The sequence below is a fragment of the Rhinoderma darwinii genome, chromosome 3, assembly GCF_050947455.1.
Source record: "Rhinoderma darwinii isolate aRhiDar2 chromosome 3, aRhiDar2.hap1, whole genome shotgun sequence".
NCBI lineage: Eukaryota > Metazoa > Chordata > Amphibia > Anura > Rhinodermatidae > Rhinoderma > Rhinoderma darwinii.
In genome coordinates, this window is record NC_134689.1 from 418,728,277 (window position 1) to 418,742,690 (window position 14,414).

Genomic DNA, 14,414 nt, shown 5'->3' on the forward strand with positions numbered 1-14,414 from the left:
TGGCGTCTCCTGAGGAGGAGACTGGGGCCAGTGCTCGCAGACCCATGGCTGCGGCCGTCAGGATGTGAGTGAGCCTGATGGCCCGCGGCCATGGACATGACAAGGGGACTCAGAATAAACCCCCTTATTGGCTGCTGTGAAATAATATACATGTATTTGTCTATAAAGACTTCAGTCCCTCGTTCCATGAACTCCAATGGTGGTGACCACAGGAAGACGAGTGGTTTATAGACGACGTGAACTAATAGAGATCAGGAAGATACATGCCCCCATATTCTTATCTCCTCGAGGGTCTACACACTGACATAACTTATTTTTCACCCCCAAGATGCACAACGGGATACAAAATATCAAATCTGGAGAAACAAGTTTTCTTTTATGTATTTTTATTATAATAAAAAAAAAACATAAAAAAATAGAAATACATTATTTCCTGTAGTGCAAAGAATAAATTGTGGTACTGAACGTAAAGAATGAGACCCCAGAAATGCACGGAACTAACGTCAAATGTTGTGTTATAGTGGAAATAATCACTTCTGTGTATCACCCTGACCACAATTTGATCAAACTGAGTGCTAAGAACCTCACATTTATTAACATAATAACAACTATGGCAGTAATGCAATAAAAATGCACAATTTACATAAAGTGTGTGTATGTATGTATGTATATATATATATATATGTGTATGTATTAGCGCCTGCGGTGTGCATCTGCATTCTCTTGTTACTCATAGCCCTCTTCTATCTGTATCACCCTGCAGGAGGAGGAGTAGACTCATAGCTCTCTTCTATATATATCACCCTGCAGGAGGAGGAGTAGTCTCATAGCTCTCTTCTATATATATCACCCTGCAGGAGGAGGAGTAGACTCATAGCTCTCTTCTGTATATATCACCCTGCAGGAGGGGGAGTAGACTCATAGCTCTCTTCTATATATATCACCCTGCAGGAGGAGGAGTAGTCTCATAGCTATCTTCTATATAGATCACCCTGCAGGAGGAGGAGTAGACTCATAGCTCTCTTCTATATGTATCACCCTGCAGGAGGAGGAGTAGACTCATAGCTCTCTTCTATATGTATCACCCTGCAGGAGGAGGAGTAGTCTCATAGCTCTCCTCTATATGTATCACCCTGCAGGAGGAGGAGTAGACTCATAGCTCTCTTCTGTATGTATCACCCTACAGGAGGAGGAGTAGTCTCATAGCTCTCTTCTGTATGTATCACCCTACAGGAGGAGGAGTAGTCTCATAGCTCTCCTCTATATGTATCACCCTGCAGGAGGAGTATTAGACTTATTGCGGGGTGCATTTAGCAATTCACACCTGTTTTCTTGTGGAGTGTCACATTTTGTGCACTCCTCCTTTCACTAAAGTGCAAATTCTTTGGATTTTATACTACATTTTTCTTTTTATATTTTTTTTTTAAAAAGGTGGGGCTTAACAGGAGGGTGCGGGGCCACCTGTAGACTGACAATTGTACAATTATTAATGCCAGGAATTGTGGTATGTTATAGAGGAAATGAACGCCAGGTTATAGCTGGTGTAGGTTTCAGTTTGTGGTACAAGGACATTCTAAGATGCGCCAGATTTATAAGCAGGCATGTTGTCTTTTAAAAAATGTTGCTCTTCTTTCTCCACCGGGCTTTTGTTTAATTCCACCCTATTATTTTGTTTTTATTTTACTTTTTTTCACCTGGTATTTACGGAACACGTTTCTGGATTTATAATATAAATAGTTTTTTTGAGTAGATGGCTTGCAGTCCTGGGACACTTTACTGGGATGTCTACAATCTGACAATACCAAGAAATGTGGTTTCACTGCCGATATCCAGACTTGCATTCCTCCGCGGTATTTCGAGGGTGATAGTCTGTCCTTTGTGTAGCCGGAATACACCTAAGAAAAAGCAGAATACAAATCTTAAATATAATATATACACTTATACTGCACACAGGACATGGCAAGCTTGTCTTATACACGAATGTGTCTGTCTTCCGAACTTCTTCTATCAGCGTAACAGTGGGGCTACTAACGTAAAAATCGGGCAATAAGGAAACGGGAAAGAAAAAGTATCGACACCTTTGAACTCGACAAAGACTTTTCAGAATACAGTGGACGTCAAGGATTTCAAGTGTATGCTTGACCAAATCATAAGCAATCTTCTTCTCGAAGAAAACTGGAGCTAAAAGTCGTCCTCCCGACTCTCCCCCGATTGTCGATTTGGTGGAAAGTGGAGTCAGACATGGTGGATTTCATCATACCTCATCCTTTGTTTTCCAAGCTTGCATGTTTGTGGTGGAACCCGGAGCAATAGCTGTTGGCTGAATGAGCCACGTGTACGGCCATCAAAAGGTTTTATCTTAAGATGGAGAAGACTCAGTTCTTTGGACGAGTCATAATAAGATGAAGATACCAGACACAATCATTTCAGAAATCAAGAACATGTCATGGAGGAGCTTGAAGACCCATACAACAAGATAGGACACTCAGGAGAAGAATGTTGCCCGGAGTCGAAAACTTAATGGAACGTAATACTAACCACTATCGTCAATATTTAATCTGATGGGAGTCTTACCCGATGTGTAGCAAGTGTTAAATGCCAATGCTTTGTCATCTGGCATGCTTTGAATGCAGCGGAGCAGGATATCGCTGTCTATTGAGCCTCCATTTTTCTTCCGTAATATTATATGACCCATGGTGTATGTGGTATCTGTGTAAAACACCTAGGGGAGAAGCAGGAGATTCGGGTCTTTGACTTTATAGAGGGTCTGATGAGATTGGATCACACCAAGACATGGGAATAGGGACGGTCATACCTGGCTGTAAATTGAGTATATTCCAGAATGCTTCACCAGAACACTTGTGCCTTCAGCCTCTAGAGATTTTCCCTCCTGTAGGTAAACTTTCCAAGAGATTTCTGTACGGTCCTGGGAGACTGAGACAATAGAGGCACGAGAGATGTGGTGATTTGACAGAAAAGTCTATTTATCAACATTTTTATTTAATTAAAAAAATCTGAAGAGGTCTCGGAAGCCTTTCATTAGTGAGCATCTATGCGTTCAAGGGGGTTGTTTCATCATAGACAACCCCTTCTAGAAAGAAGCCGCTACGACGCGGGTGCTGCTCCAAAACAGCAAATTTTTTTGGTGCTAGATTAATGGCCGTCCATGCAATACAGGACGGCTGTGTCCGTTCTGCATCATAGAGCGGGGTCTCAAGTGGGAGTCCCTCACTATGACATCATGAGACAACCCCTTTAAGACAGTAGTTCTCAACCGGGGGCTTGTTGCAGTCAAGGCATCCTTGAAGTTGTAATTGTGCAACTTGTTGGAGACCACCGTGTTAAGAAGACGTTATCTACTGTAGACACTTGACCAGATGAATGTTAATCTCTCGCTGGAGGAATAAATGAGCAGAACAAAGCAAACTCTTATTTTGTATGTACTACGAAGATCTCATTCATTGGAGAAGACCGTCGTTTATGGAAAATTTGAAGGCAAAAGAGGACAACCAGTCAAAAGATGGATGGAGGCAATGGTAGAACTATGTCATACCATTAAAGGGGTTGTTCCATGAAGACAGACCCTGTCTATATGTCCTATTAGGGACCCCACTATGAACCAGAATGGAGAGCCACTCTCTAAGAGGGGCTCCTGTTCTGGCAGACTCGAGCAGTCGTTTATGGAAATATTTGGCAAGAGAAGGCTCCACTTGAGAAAAATTTGCTTTTTGTTAGGGTTGCTGAGAGTAGGACCCATGGCAAGCTAAAAGGGGTGATCAGTGATGAGACAGCCCCCTTAAGAAGCCTTAAGACCCAAATAATAGACCAAATATTCCGGAGAAACACTTTTTATAGGAGTTGGAACCAAGTTGATATATACACAAAAAGACTTTTCTGTAGACCAACCTGCACAATAATATCTATGTTGCTCTGGCTATTAGAGGGGGGTTCTAAGTAGGGGACTATACTCTAAGATATCCATATGCCTTTGTTGTATGAGGGAAAGAAACAGTAGGGGGAAAATATTTAAAGGTTCTCACCATTGGAATATATCGACTGTGGTACCAGGTGAAGCAGAGAACGATTTCCTGAAAGAAACGGCACAATATAGTTGGACAATGCAGAAGATTTCTAATCCTCGTTCTTCTTTGTTAACCGTTAAAATCAAGGGTATGAGGACAAATGCACTGAGATTAGACCGTCAAGGCAGACTGTTGTTACACCATATACCCAGACTCTTTACCGTATGTAGTGTAGACTACATCTGCGTCTCACCGTTGGAATAGCGACTATGAAGTGTTGTCCAATCACTCTTTCCTTCAAACCGTTCTAGAGCTCTGGTGGTGTTTGCCATCTTCTAGTTTAGGGCTGGATATAGACATAATAGTGGCCAATATCTTTTTTTCCCCAATTTTGCAATTGCAATACCTTTTTTGGTTCACCTGAATGGGTATGTTACGACTCCCAGTCATGAGCTCATTGGAAGCGGTCCCCGTTGCCAGGACCTATTGCAGTCAGTTGTTATCACCAGGAGAAACAGACAGCCCATCTATATTTTACAACAAAATGAATGAATGGTCCATGAAGAACTGGCATAGACGAGACCGATCCTCCAGAGGGAGAACCGCTCTGTTTAATAGGGGTTCAATTCCATTGTGAGGTCCATATTCTCTGAATGTCCAACACACCAGAGGTGGATGACCGCACTTTTGGATGATCTTTAGGTGCACGTCCCCAAGGTACTCTCTATCATGGGCCCTAATGTTGTAGTCAAGAAGTAGAGAACGCACTCAAAGGTTTTTCGATGCAATTAGTAGTATTTTTATTAGAAATAACACACCGCCAATGTGTTTGGTGCACAGAGTTTAAGCAAGATTTCGGATGTATTACCATCCTTGTTTATGCGTTCTGGATAGTAGTAGGGTTTAGTAAAGGTGGGTGCCCAGTTAGGCGTATAGTCGGGGCATGTACAAGCAGAATGGTTTCCGGCACCCATTCTGTCTTCCTTCTTTATAGGGTTGTGACTGCAGTGCCCATTAGTGTCAGAATCTTTCGAATCTGGACGCAGAGATTCATGGGGACAATGGTGCAGCATTAAAGTTAGCCATACACATTAGATTAATGTTGGCCGCCACCCGTTGATTTCCTCGGGATTGGCCAAAAGTCTAATGTGTATGGGGGCAGCTCAACAGTCATCTGACCTCACGGAAAGAAGGATTAAGCATGTTGGATTTCAGCATGCCCGATTCATTTTTCCCCCTGGGTGATAAGCAGTTGCTAGAGGTGTCTGGCAGCAGCTTATCTCCCTATTGAAACACATCTGGCCAATCCAACCATGCATGTTTATGTGGAAGAGATAGCTGTCGCAGCCTTTTGTTGACAGCTATCTTATGTCTATGAATGACTTAAAGGGGTTGTACAGGATTAGAAAAACATGGCTGCTTTCTTTCAAAAACAGTGCCACACCTGTCCACAGGTTGGGACTGGTATTGCAGCTTGATACCCCTTCACTTCAATGGAGTTGAGCTGCAATATCAAACAAAACCAACGGACAGGTGTGGAGCTGTTTTTGGAAGAAAGCATTCTATACAGTATGACAGATGTTTACCGAGCATAACCATTATTTCTTTATGACATTCGAGTTAATTGCAAGAGTGTTTGTGTGCCACGATACTCTAAAGACTTCAGTAAACACTGCTCCACCTGTATACAGACATTTCAGCTCTCAGCTCAGTGAGTCGTCAAGTGCTTAGTAGCATTATCCTGTGTCACGTTCTGTCCACGAGATCTTAACTGGCACCATTACACGGAAACATCTTATTTGCTAAAGTAATTTCTCTATTACACTACATATTACTTGCTTTGAGCGGACGATTTCAATTTATGTGATCGTTGCACAATCGCTTCTGTGTGCCAAGGGGTAGAATGGAAGGAAAAAACAATAGGGTCACAAAAATCAGCATTGATAAAAGGCAAAAAACGTCTCCTCATCTTACCAGTGTGTCTCCGTTTTTTAATCCCCGGGGCGTCCCTCTTCTGCCGGGAGCATAGTTGTGTTTCGCAGAACTTCCTTACCTGAAATGTAAAGGCAGCAGTAAATCATCCTCAACATCGTCATGCCGGTCAAACGGTCAGCGAGAAGGTTTTTAGGCAGACAACTAGCAATAAGAATATCTTTCTTAGCAGGTCGTGAATGTGTATATTAAGCTGGCCATACACTTAAAGCGTCTCTGTCACCACATTATAAGTGGCCTATCTTGTACATGATGTGATTGGCGCTGTAATATAGATTACAGCAGTGTTTTTTATTTAGAAAAACGATCATTTTTGACGGAGTTATGACCCATATTAGATTTATGCTAATGAGTTTCTTAATGGACAACTGGGCGTGTTTTACTTTTTGGCCAAGTGGGCGTTGTGGAGAGAAGTGTATGACACTGACCAATCAGTGACCAATCAGCATCATACACTTCTCTCCATTCATTTACACAGCACATAGTGATCTTACTAGATCACTTTGTGCAGCCACATACACACACATTAACGTTACCTAAGCGTCTTGAGAGTTAATAGACATCACTACCAGCCAGGACGTGATGTCTATTCAGAATCCTGACACTTCTGTAACGTTTGTGTGAGATTTACAGCAAGGCAAGCGTAATCTCACGAGATTACGCTGTAAACTGTCATTTAAAACGAGATTACGTTTGCCTTGCTGTAAATCTCACACAAACGTTACCGAAGTGTCAGGATTGTGAATAGACATCACGTCCTGGCTGGTAGTGATGTCTATTCACTGTCAGGACACTTAAGTAACGTTAATGTGTGTGTATGTGGCTGCACATAGTGATCTAGCTGTGTAAATGAATGGAGAGAAGTGTAGGACGCTGATTGGTCAGCGTCATGCACTTCTCTCCCCACGCCCACTTGGTCAAAAAGTAAAACACGCCCAGTTGTCCATTAACTCTGTCAAAAATGATCGTTTTTCTAAATAAAAAACACTGCTATAATCTACATTACAGCGCCGATCACATTATGTACAAGACAGGCCACTTATAAAGGGGTGACAGAGCCTCTTTAAGATAAAAGTAGTCTAAACTGATTGACCAATGATCTTCTGTGTATGGCCTCCCGACTCTCCTCCGTTTGGGGAAAGAGGGATGTAACGTCCATGGCCGCGGGCCGTCGGGTTTACTCACCCCCCGACGTCCGCAGCCATGGATCCGTGAGCGCTGGTCCCTGTCTCCTTCCCAGGAGACGCCAGCGCTCACTTCCGCTCCATCCTGCTGTGTCCCGTAGGGTGCGCGCGCTCGCAAGCGCACGGCCTTAAAGGGCCAGCGTGCACACAAATTAATCGTCATCATCATCAACTGCCACGATTTCCTGGTCTATAAGAAGGCCCCTGGACTTCTAATCCTTGCCTGAGCGTTGTTAGTCTATCCCAGTCTGTCTCGCAAATGGTCCCTTAGTGTTTCCCGTTCCAGCTGTTACCCGTGCCATGTTACCCGTTCCTGTATTCCGTATTGTTCTAGTTCCTGTGCTTACCTGCGTTGGAGTAGTGTCGTCTGCCACGTCCAGTGTCGTCTGCCACGTCCAGTGTTGTCTGCCACGTCCAGTGTCGTTTGCCACGTCCAGTGTCTTCTGCCACGTCCAGTGTCTCCTGCCACATCCAGTGTCTTCTGCTTCATCGGTTATTGCCCGCCACGTCTGGCGCGACCTGCCGCACCAGCCTCCATCCGTGCTGAAGCCACAGCCACCGTCCGGACTATTTCAGGTACCCAAGCGTTACTGTCTGCCATTGACTTTCGTATAGTCTGTGACCTGGTCAGCTGCCTCCCCGCTACGGCGGAACGGCCTAGTGGGTCCACATACCCTGTGTCCGTGACAGAACGCTCAGGCCATGGAACCCGCTGGCCAGCCCAAGACCGCAGTACAGAAGATTCAGACAGAGATGCAGGACCTACGCACACGTCAGGATCAAATCCTTGAGGCGGTGAATTCTATCCTGGTCCGCCTGGATCTACTCGCTGTTCTACCTCCGGTTCTTCCTCCTGAAGCTGTTGCTGTGCCACTGCCTGTTGCTCCTCCTGTTTGTTCCGGATCCACAGTTCCTCTGCCTCTTCCTGCTCGCTACGACGGTGACCCCAGAGCATGTAGAGGATTTCTCAATCAATGCACGGTGCATTTTAGGCTATGGCCTCATCTCTTCCCCTCCGAGGAGGCCAAAGTAGCGTTCATTATCTCCCTCCTCGCTGGCAAGGCCCTCGCATGGGCAAACCCAATCTTGTAGCAACAAGGACCTGTATCCGCGGACCTAGCCTTGTTCCTGCAGTCCTTTCGTGCCGTGTTCGAGGAGCCGGGTCGAACATCCTCTGCTGCAGCCACTCAGTTGACCCTCAAGCAAGAAGGCTCCACAGTAGGGGAGTATGCTATCTCCTTCTGTACCCTAGCAGCTGAGCTGGCATGGAACAATGAGGCACTGGTGGCGACCTTCTGGCAGGGACTGTCCTCTCACATCAAGGACGAACTGGCAGGCCGCGACCTTCCTTCTACCTTGGATGCCCTCATCCTGTTAGCCACCCGGGTTGATATGAGAATCCGGGAGCGCTCTCAAGAGGTTCGTCAGGAGAGCCGGGTCCACAGACCAGCACCATCAGTCCAGAGACCACTATTGTCCACTCCTAGTGCGCTACCTGAAGAACCCATGCAGGTAGACAGAGTCCGGTTATCTGAACAGGAGAAGCAGCGCAGAAGCTCCTCTGGACTTTATATGTATTGTGGCCTCAAGGGTCATTTTGTGCGACAATGCCCACAGAAACCGGGAAACTCCAGTACCTAGGGTTGATTGGAGAGGCAACTCTAGGTGGAACGTCTCCAAACGTTAAAACCTCTTCCAGATTATCGATTCCTGTGGCCATCGTCACCGGAGAGACATCACATCCTTCCTCCGCCTATCTTGACTCTGGAGCGGCTGCTAATTTCATCCAGCAGGATCTAGTGCAGGGGTGGGCAAACTTTTTGACTCACGGGCCACAATGGGTTCTAAAATTTGACAGAGGGGCCGGGCCAGGAGCATTTGGAGGGAGTGTTTGGGCCGGATATACTAAAGCATTAAATGTAGTGTGTGCAAACCTCATAGCACAGTAAGAACACTACAACCCAATTTATTAACTGTCTTTCAAATGTGAAAAATAGCCCTTATCAGTTAATAAATTTGTCTCAAGGAATATGCAAGATATGGCATTTACATACTATTTCGCAGATACTGGGAGGAGGAAATGTAAATAGATTAAAATAACATACGCACTGTGATTTATCAAGATTGCGTCTGTTTTTAATAAGTTTCAATCGAAGGTGCAAAGTTAAAGAAATCAACATTTATTGAAAAATGGAATCACTTTCAACATTCAAAACATATTATTACACAACGAAATACTCAAGCTCAATAATATCTACTTGTGTTAAACTCCGCAAAATCATGGATGGATTGTCCTGACCGCGCGCTCTACAAACTCGCCACGGACACCCTCGCCTTCACGCGCAAACAGTACACGTGTATCGTTGCCAAGCACACAGACATAGGCTGTATTAAATATCCTACCTGCAGCTGAAAATTTAAATTAAGAGCGATGTGCGGCGTGTTAATTAGTGAAATAAAGAGAAATACGCGCCACATTAAAGGGAATGTGTTGCCAGAAAAACATGTTTTTTTTAAAAAAATTAAACATTTAGTGTGTGGGTGATTAAACATTGTTCAAATTTTTTTTATTTTTTTCAAGAGACAGGAAATATTATAAATTTTTTCTAATTTATAATACTACCCATTTTTGGTCACTAGATGGAGCTAGTTCCCAAAATTGCAGCATTGCAACATTGGGTTAAAAGCCCTCGCTCTAGTGAGCTCTCAGCATCCCCCCCTCCTTTATCCTGGCTAGTGCCGGGATAAACGAGGGGTTTGAAAGGTTTAACCTCCTACACTGTGTGTCGCCATTTTTTGAGGTAACCCACAGTGTAGTAGGATTACATACAGTAGTAAACACACACAAACACTAACATACATTGAAATCTCTTACCTGCTCCTGCCGCCGCGGCTCCCTCCGGCCCGTCTGCTCCCTTTGCTGCCGCTGTTCCATGTGCACAAGTCCGGAAGCCGCGACCGGAAGTAGTAATATTACAGTCCGGCCGCGACTTCCGGTCCACAGGAAAATGGCGCCGGACGGCGCCAATTTCGAATAGGACTGTGTGGGAGCGGCGCATGCGCAGTTCCCACACAGACGCCGTACACGGACGTGAATGGGACGGGAGCCGTTCTCAGTCCCTATGGGACTGTGGCTGCCGTATTCCATGTCTGTGTGTGTCGTTAATCGACACACACAGAAATGGAACAAAAAATGGCAGCCCCCATAGGGAAGAAAAAGTGTAAAAATAAGAAACAGTAAAACACAAACACACAAATGAATATAAACGTTTTTATTAAAGCACTAACATCTTTAACATATAAAAAATTTATTTGTGATGACACTGTTCCTTTAACAACGGTCAATGTGTTTTGAGTGCGCCATCTATTGGGAAAACGTGGGCATTGCAGGGAAAGGGGAAAAAAAAGGAGGTTTTTACTATAATTTGGACAAGTTCGGCGGGCCGGATTAAAAAGCCTAACAGGCCGTATGTGGCCCGCGGGCCATAGTTTGCCCATGTCTGATCTAGTGGATCGGTTTCGACTACCCACAGTCCGTCTGGAGAGACCCCTGGCAGTTGCCTCTTTGAATGGTCTACCATTGCCTGATCCGATCATGCTCATCACAGAGCCGTTGACACTACGGGTCAGAGCTCTTCACTCAGAACAGATCACCTTCCTGGTACTACCCAAGGCTATCAATCCTATCCTGCTGGGTCTGCCATGGCTCTGTCTACACGCCCCGACACTTGACTGGAATTCTGGAGAGGTTCTTCAATGGGGTTCCAGATGCCATAGCCATTGCCTGTCACAAATCCGTCCTGTCGTGCCCCCTCTGCCTCAGTCACTTTCCGGCCTACCATCTCAATATGCCAGTTTTGCGGATGTCTTATGCAAACGAGAGGCTGAGACGTTGCCTCCACATCGGAATTATGACTGTCCCATTGAACTGGTTCCCAATGCTTCTCTTGCCCATGGACGAGTATATCCTCTCTCCTTGCCAGAGACTTTATCGATGTCAGCTTATATCAAGGAGAGCTTGGAGAGGGGTTTTATTCGAAAATCTTCCACCCCGGCCGGGGCAGGCTTCTTCTTCGTTAAAAAGAGAGATGGATCTCTTCGACCCTGCATTGACTACCGTGGTCTCAATCAGATCACGGTCAAGAACAAATGCACATTGCCACTTATTTCCGAGCTCTTCGATCGCATATGAGGAGGCAAAAAAATTTTTAAGCTAGATCTGCGGGGGGCCTATAATCTAATCCGGATTCGCCGGGGTGACGAAAGGAAGACGGCATTTAACACCCGCGATGGGCACTACGAATACCTAGTGATGCCCTTCGGACTGTGTAACGCTCAGTATTTCAGGAGTTCGTTAATGATATCTTCCGAGATCTCCTCTATATGTGCGTTGTAGTTTATCTCGATGATATTTTAATTTTCTCCCCAGATCTGATGACCCATCAGAGGCATGTTCGTCAAGTTCTTCTGCGACTAAGAGAGAATTGCTTGTATGCCAAATTGGAAAAGTGCACCTTTGCCCTTCCTGGGCTACGTCATCTCGGATCAAGGCCTTAAGATGGACCCTGAGAAATTAAAGTCCGTCCTGGAATGGCCACGTCCTCAAGGCCTAAGGGCCATACAACGGTTCCTGGGATTCGCCAATTTCTACCGGCAGTTTATTCCGAACTTTTCTTTTCTGACGGCTCCCATCTCTACCCTTACCAAGAAGGGTGTGAACGCCAAGGTGTGGACTCCAGAGGCAGAGTCCGCATTCATTAGCCTCAAGAAAGCCTTTACTTAAGCTTCAATCCTCCATCACCCTGACGTATCTCGGCAGTTCTCACTAGAAGTGGACGCTTCCTCTGTTGGTGCAGGTGCACTTCTGTTCCAGAGGAGCTCCAAAGGAAAGGCAGTAGTATGTGGCTACTACTCAAGACTGTTTTCTTCTGCTGAATGCAATTATTCCATTGGAGATCGGGAGCTACTGACTATCAAATTGGCCCTGGAGGAGTGGAGACATCTTCTAGAAGGCGCAGCTCACCCCATCCTGATCTTCACCGACCACAAGAACCTCACCTACCTTCAGTCTGCACAACGACTGAATCCCAGTCAAGCCAGGTGGTCGCTTTTCTTCACCCGTTTTCAATTTCTGCTCCACTACCGTCCCGCTGACAAGAATGTGAGGGCCGATGCCCTGTCCAGATCATTTGAGACGGAAGACACGGTGGAGTCCACCCAGTACAATGCTCCCATAGAACCCCCTACATAGTATAATGCCCCTATAACGGATGCCCACATAGTATAGTACCCTATAGCTGCCCTCCACACAGTACAATGTCCCCATAGCTGCCCCCACACAGTATAATGCCACATAGCTGCCCCACACAGTATAATGACCACCATAGCTGCCCTCCACACAGTATAATGACCACCATAGCTGCCCTCCACAGTATAATGTCCCCCATAGCTGCCCCCACACAGTATAATGCCACATAGCTGCCCCCACACAGTATGCCACATAGCTGCCCCCACACAGTATAATGCCACATAGCTGCCCTCCACAGTATAATGTCCCCCATAGCTGCCCCCACACAGTATAATGCCCCATAGCTGCCCCCACACAGTATAATGTCCCCCATAGCTGCCCCCACACAGTATAATGCCACATAGCTGCCCCCACACAGTACAATGCCCCCATAGCTGCCCCTACATAGTATAGTGAATGTGTATATTAAGCTGGCCATACACTTAAAGCGTCTCTGTCACCACATTATAAGTGGCCTATCTTGTACATGATGTGATTGGCGCTGTAATATAGATTACAGCAGTGTTTTTTATTTAGAAAAACGATCATTTTTGACGGAGTTATGACCCATATTAGATTTATGCTAATGAGTTTCTTAATGGACAACTGGGCGTGTTTTACTTTTTGGCCAAGTGGGCGTTGTGGAGAGAAGTGTATGACACTGACCAATCAGTGACCAATCAGCATCATACACTTCTCTCCATTCATTTACACAGCACATAGTGATCTTACTAGATCACTTTGTGCAGCCACATACACACACATTAACGTTACCTAAGCGTCTTGAGAGTTAATAGACATCACTACCAGCCAGGACGTGATGTCTATTCAGAATCCTGACACTTCTGTAACGTTTGTGTGAGATTTACAGCAAGGCAAGCGTAATCTCACGAGATTACGCTGTAAACTGTCATTTAAAACGAGATTACGTTTGCCTTGCTGTAAATCTCACACAAACGTTACCGAAGTGTCAGGATTGTGAATAGACATCACGTCCTGGCTGGTAGTGATGTCTATTCACTGTCAGGACACTTAAGTAACGTTAATGTGTGTGTATGTGGCTGCACATAGTGATCTAGCTGTGTAAATGAATGGAGAGAAGTGTAGGACGCTGATTGGTCAGCGTCATGCACTTCTCTCCCCACGCCCACTTGGTCAAAAAGTAAAACACGCCCAGTTGTCCATTAACTCTGTCAAAAATGATCGTTTTTCTAAATAAAAAACACTGCTATAATCTACATTACAGCGCCGATCACATTATGTACAAGACAGGCCACTTATAAAGGGGTGACAGAGCCTCTTTAAGATAAAAGTAGTCTAAACTGATTGACCAATGATCTTCTGTGTATGGCCTCCCGACTCTCCTCCGTTTGGGGAAAGAGGGATGTAACGTCCATGGCCGCGGGCCGTCGGGTTTACTCACCCCCCGACGTCCGCAGCCATGGATCCGTGAGCGCTGGTCCCTGTCTCCTTCCCAGGAGACGCCAGCGCTCACTTCCGCTCCATCCTGCTGTGTCCCGTAGGGTGCGCGCGCTCGCAAGCGCACGGCCTTAAAGGGCCAGCGTGCACACAAATTAATCGTCATCATCATCAACTGCCACGATTTCCTGGTCTATAAGAAGGCCCCTGGACTTCTAATCCTTGCCTGAGCGTTGTTAGTCTATCCCAGTCTGTCTCGCAAATGGTCCCTTAGTGTTTCCCGTTCCAGCTGTTACCCGTGCCATGTTACCCGTTCCTGTATTCCGTATTGTTCTAGTTCCTGTGCTTACCTGCGTTGGAGTAGTGTCGTCTGCCACGTCCAGTGTCGTCTGCCACGTCCAGTGTTGTCTGCCATGTCCAGTGTCGTTTGCCACGTCCAGTGTCTTCTGCCACGTCCAGTGTCTCCTGCCACATCCAGTGTCTTCTGCTTCATCGGTTATTGCCCGCCAC

General features: G+C 45.7%; 1 protein-coding gene across 1 annotated transcript in view; it reads right to left on the bottom strand.

Annotated features, from left to right (window-relative positions):
• Positions 1-438: 438 nt before the first annotated feature.
• TNFSF13 (TNF superfamily member 13) overlaps positions 439-14,414 on the bottom strand; it is a 37,996-nt gene continuing 24,020 nt past the window's right edge. Inside the window, exons 2-6 of the mRNA XM_075859262.1 lie at positions 5,997-6,075; positions 4,041-4,088; positions 2,816-2,934; positions 2,575-2,722; positions 439-1,895 (exon numbers count right to left, since the gene is read on the bottom strand). Coding sequence (XP_075715377.1) covers positions 1,786-1,895; positions 2,575-2,722; positions 2,816-2,934; positions 4,041-4,088; positions 5,997-6,075 — 504 coding nt within the window. The 3' untranslated portion in view covers positions 439-1,785. The remainder of the gene's footprint in view (positions 1,896-2,574; positions 2,723-2,815; positions 2,935-4,040; positions 4,089-5,996; positions 6,076-14,414) is intronic.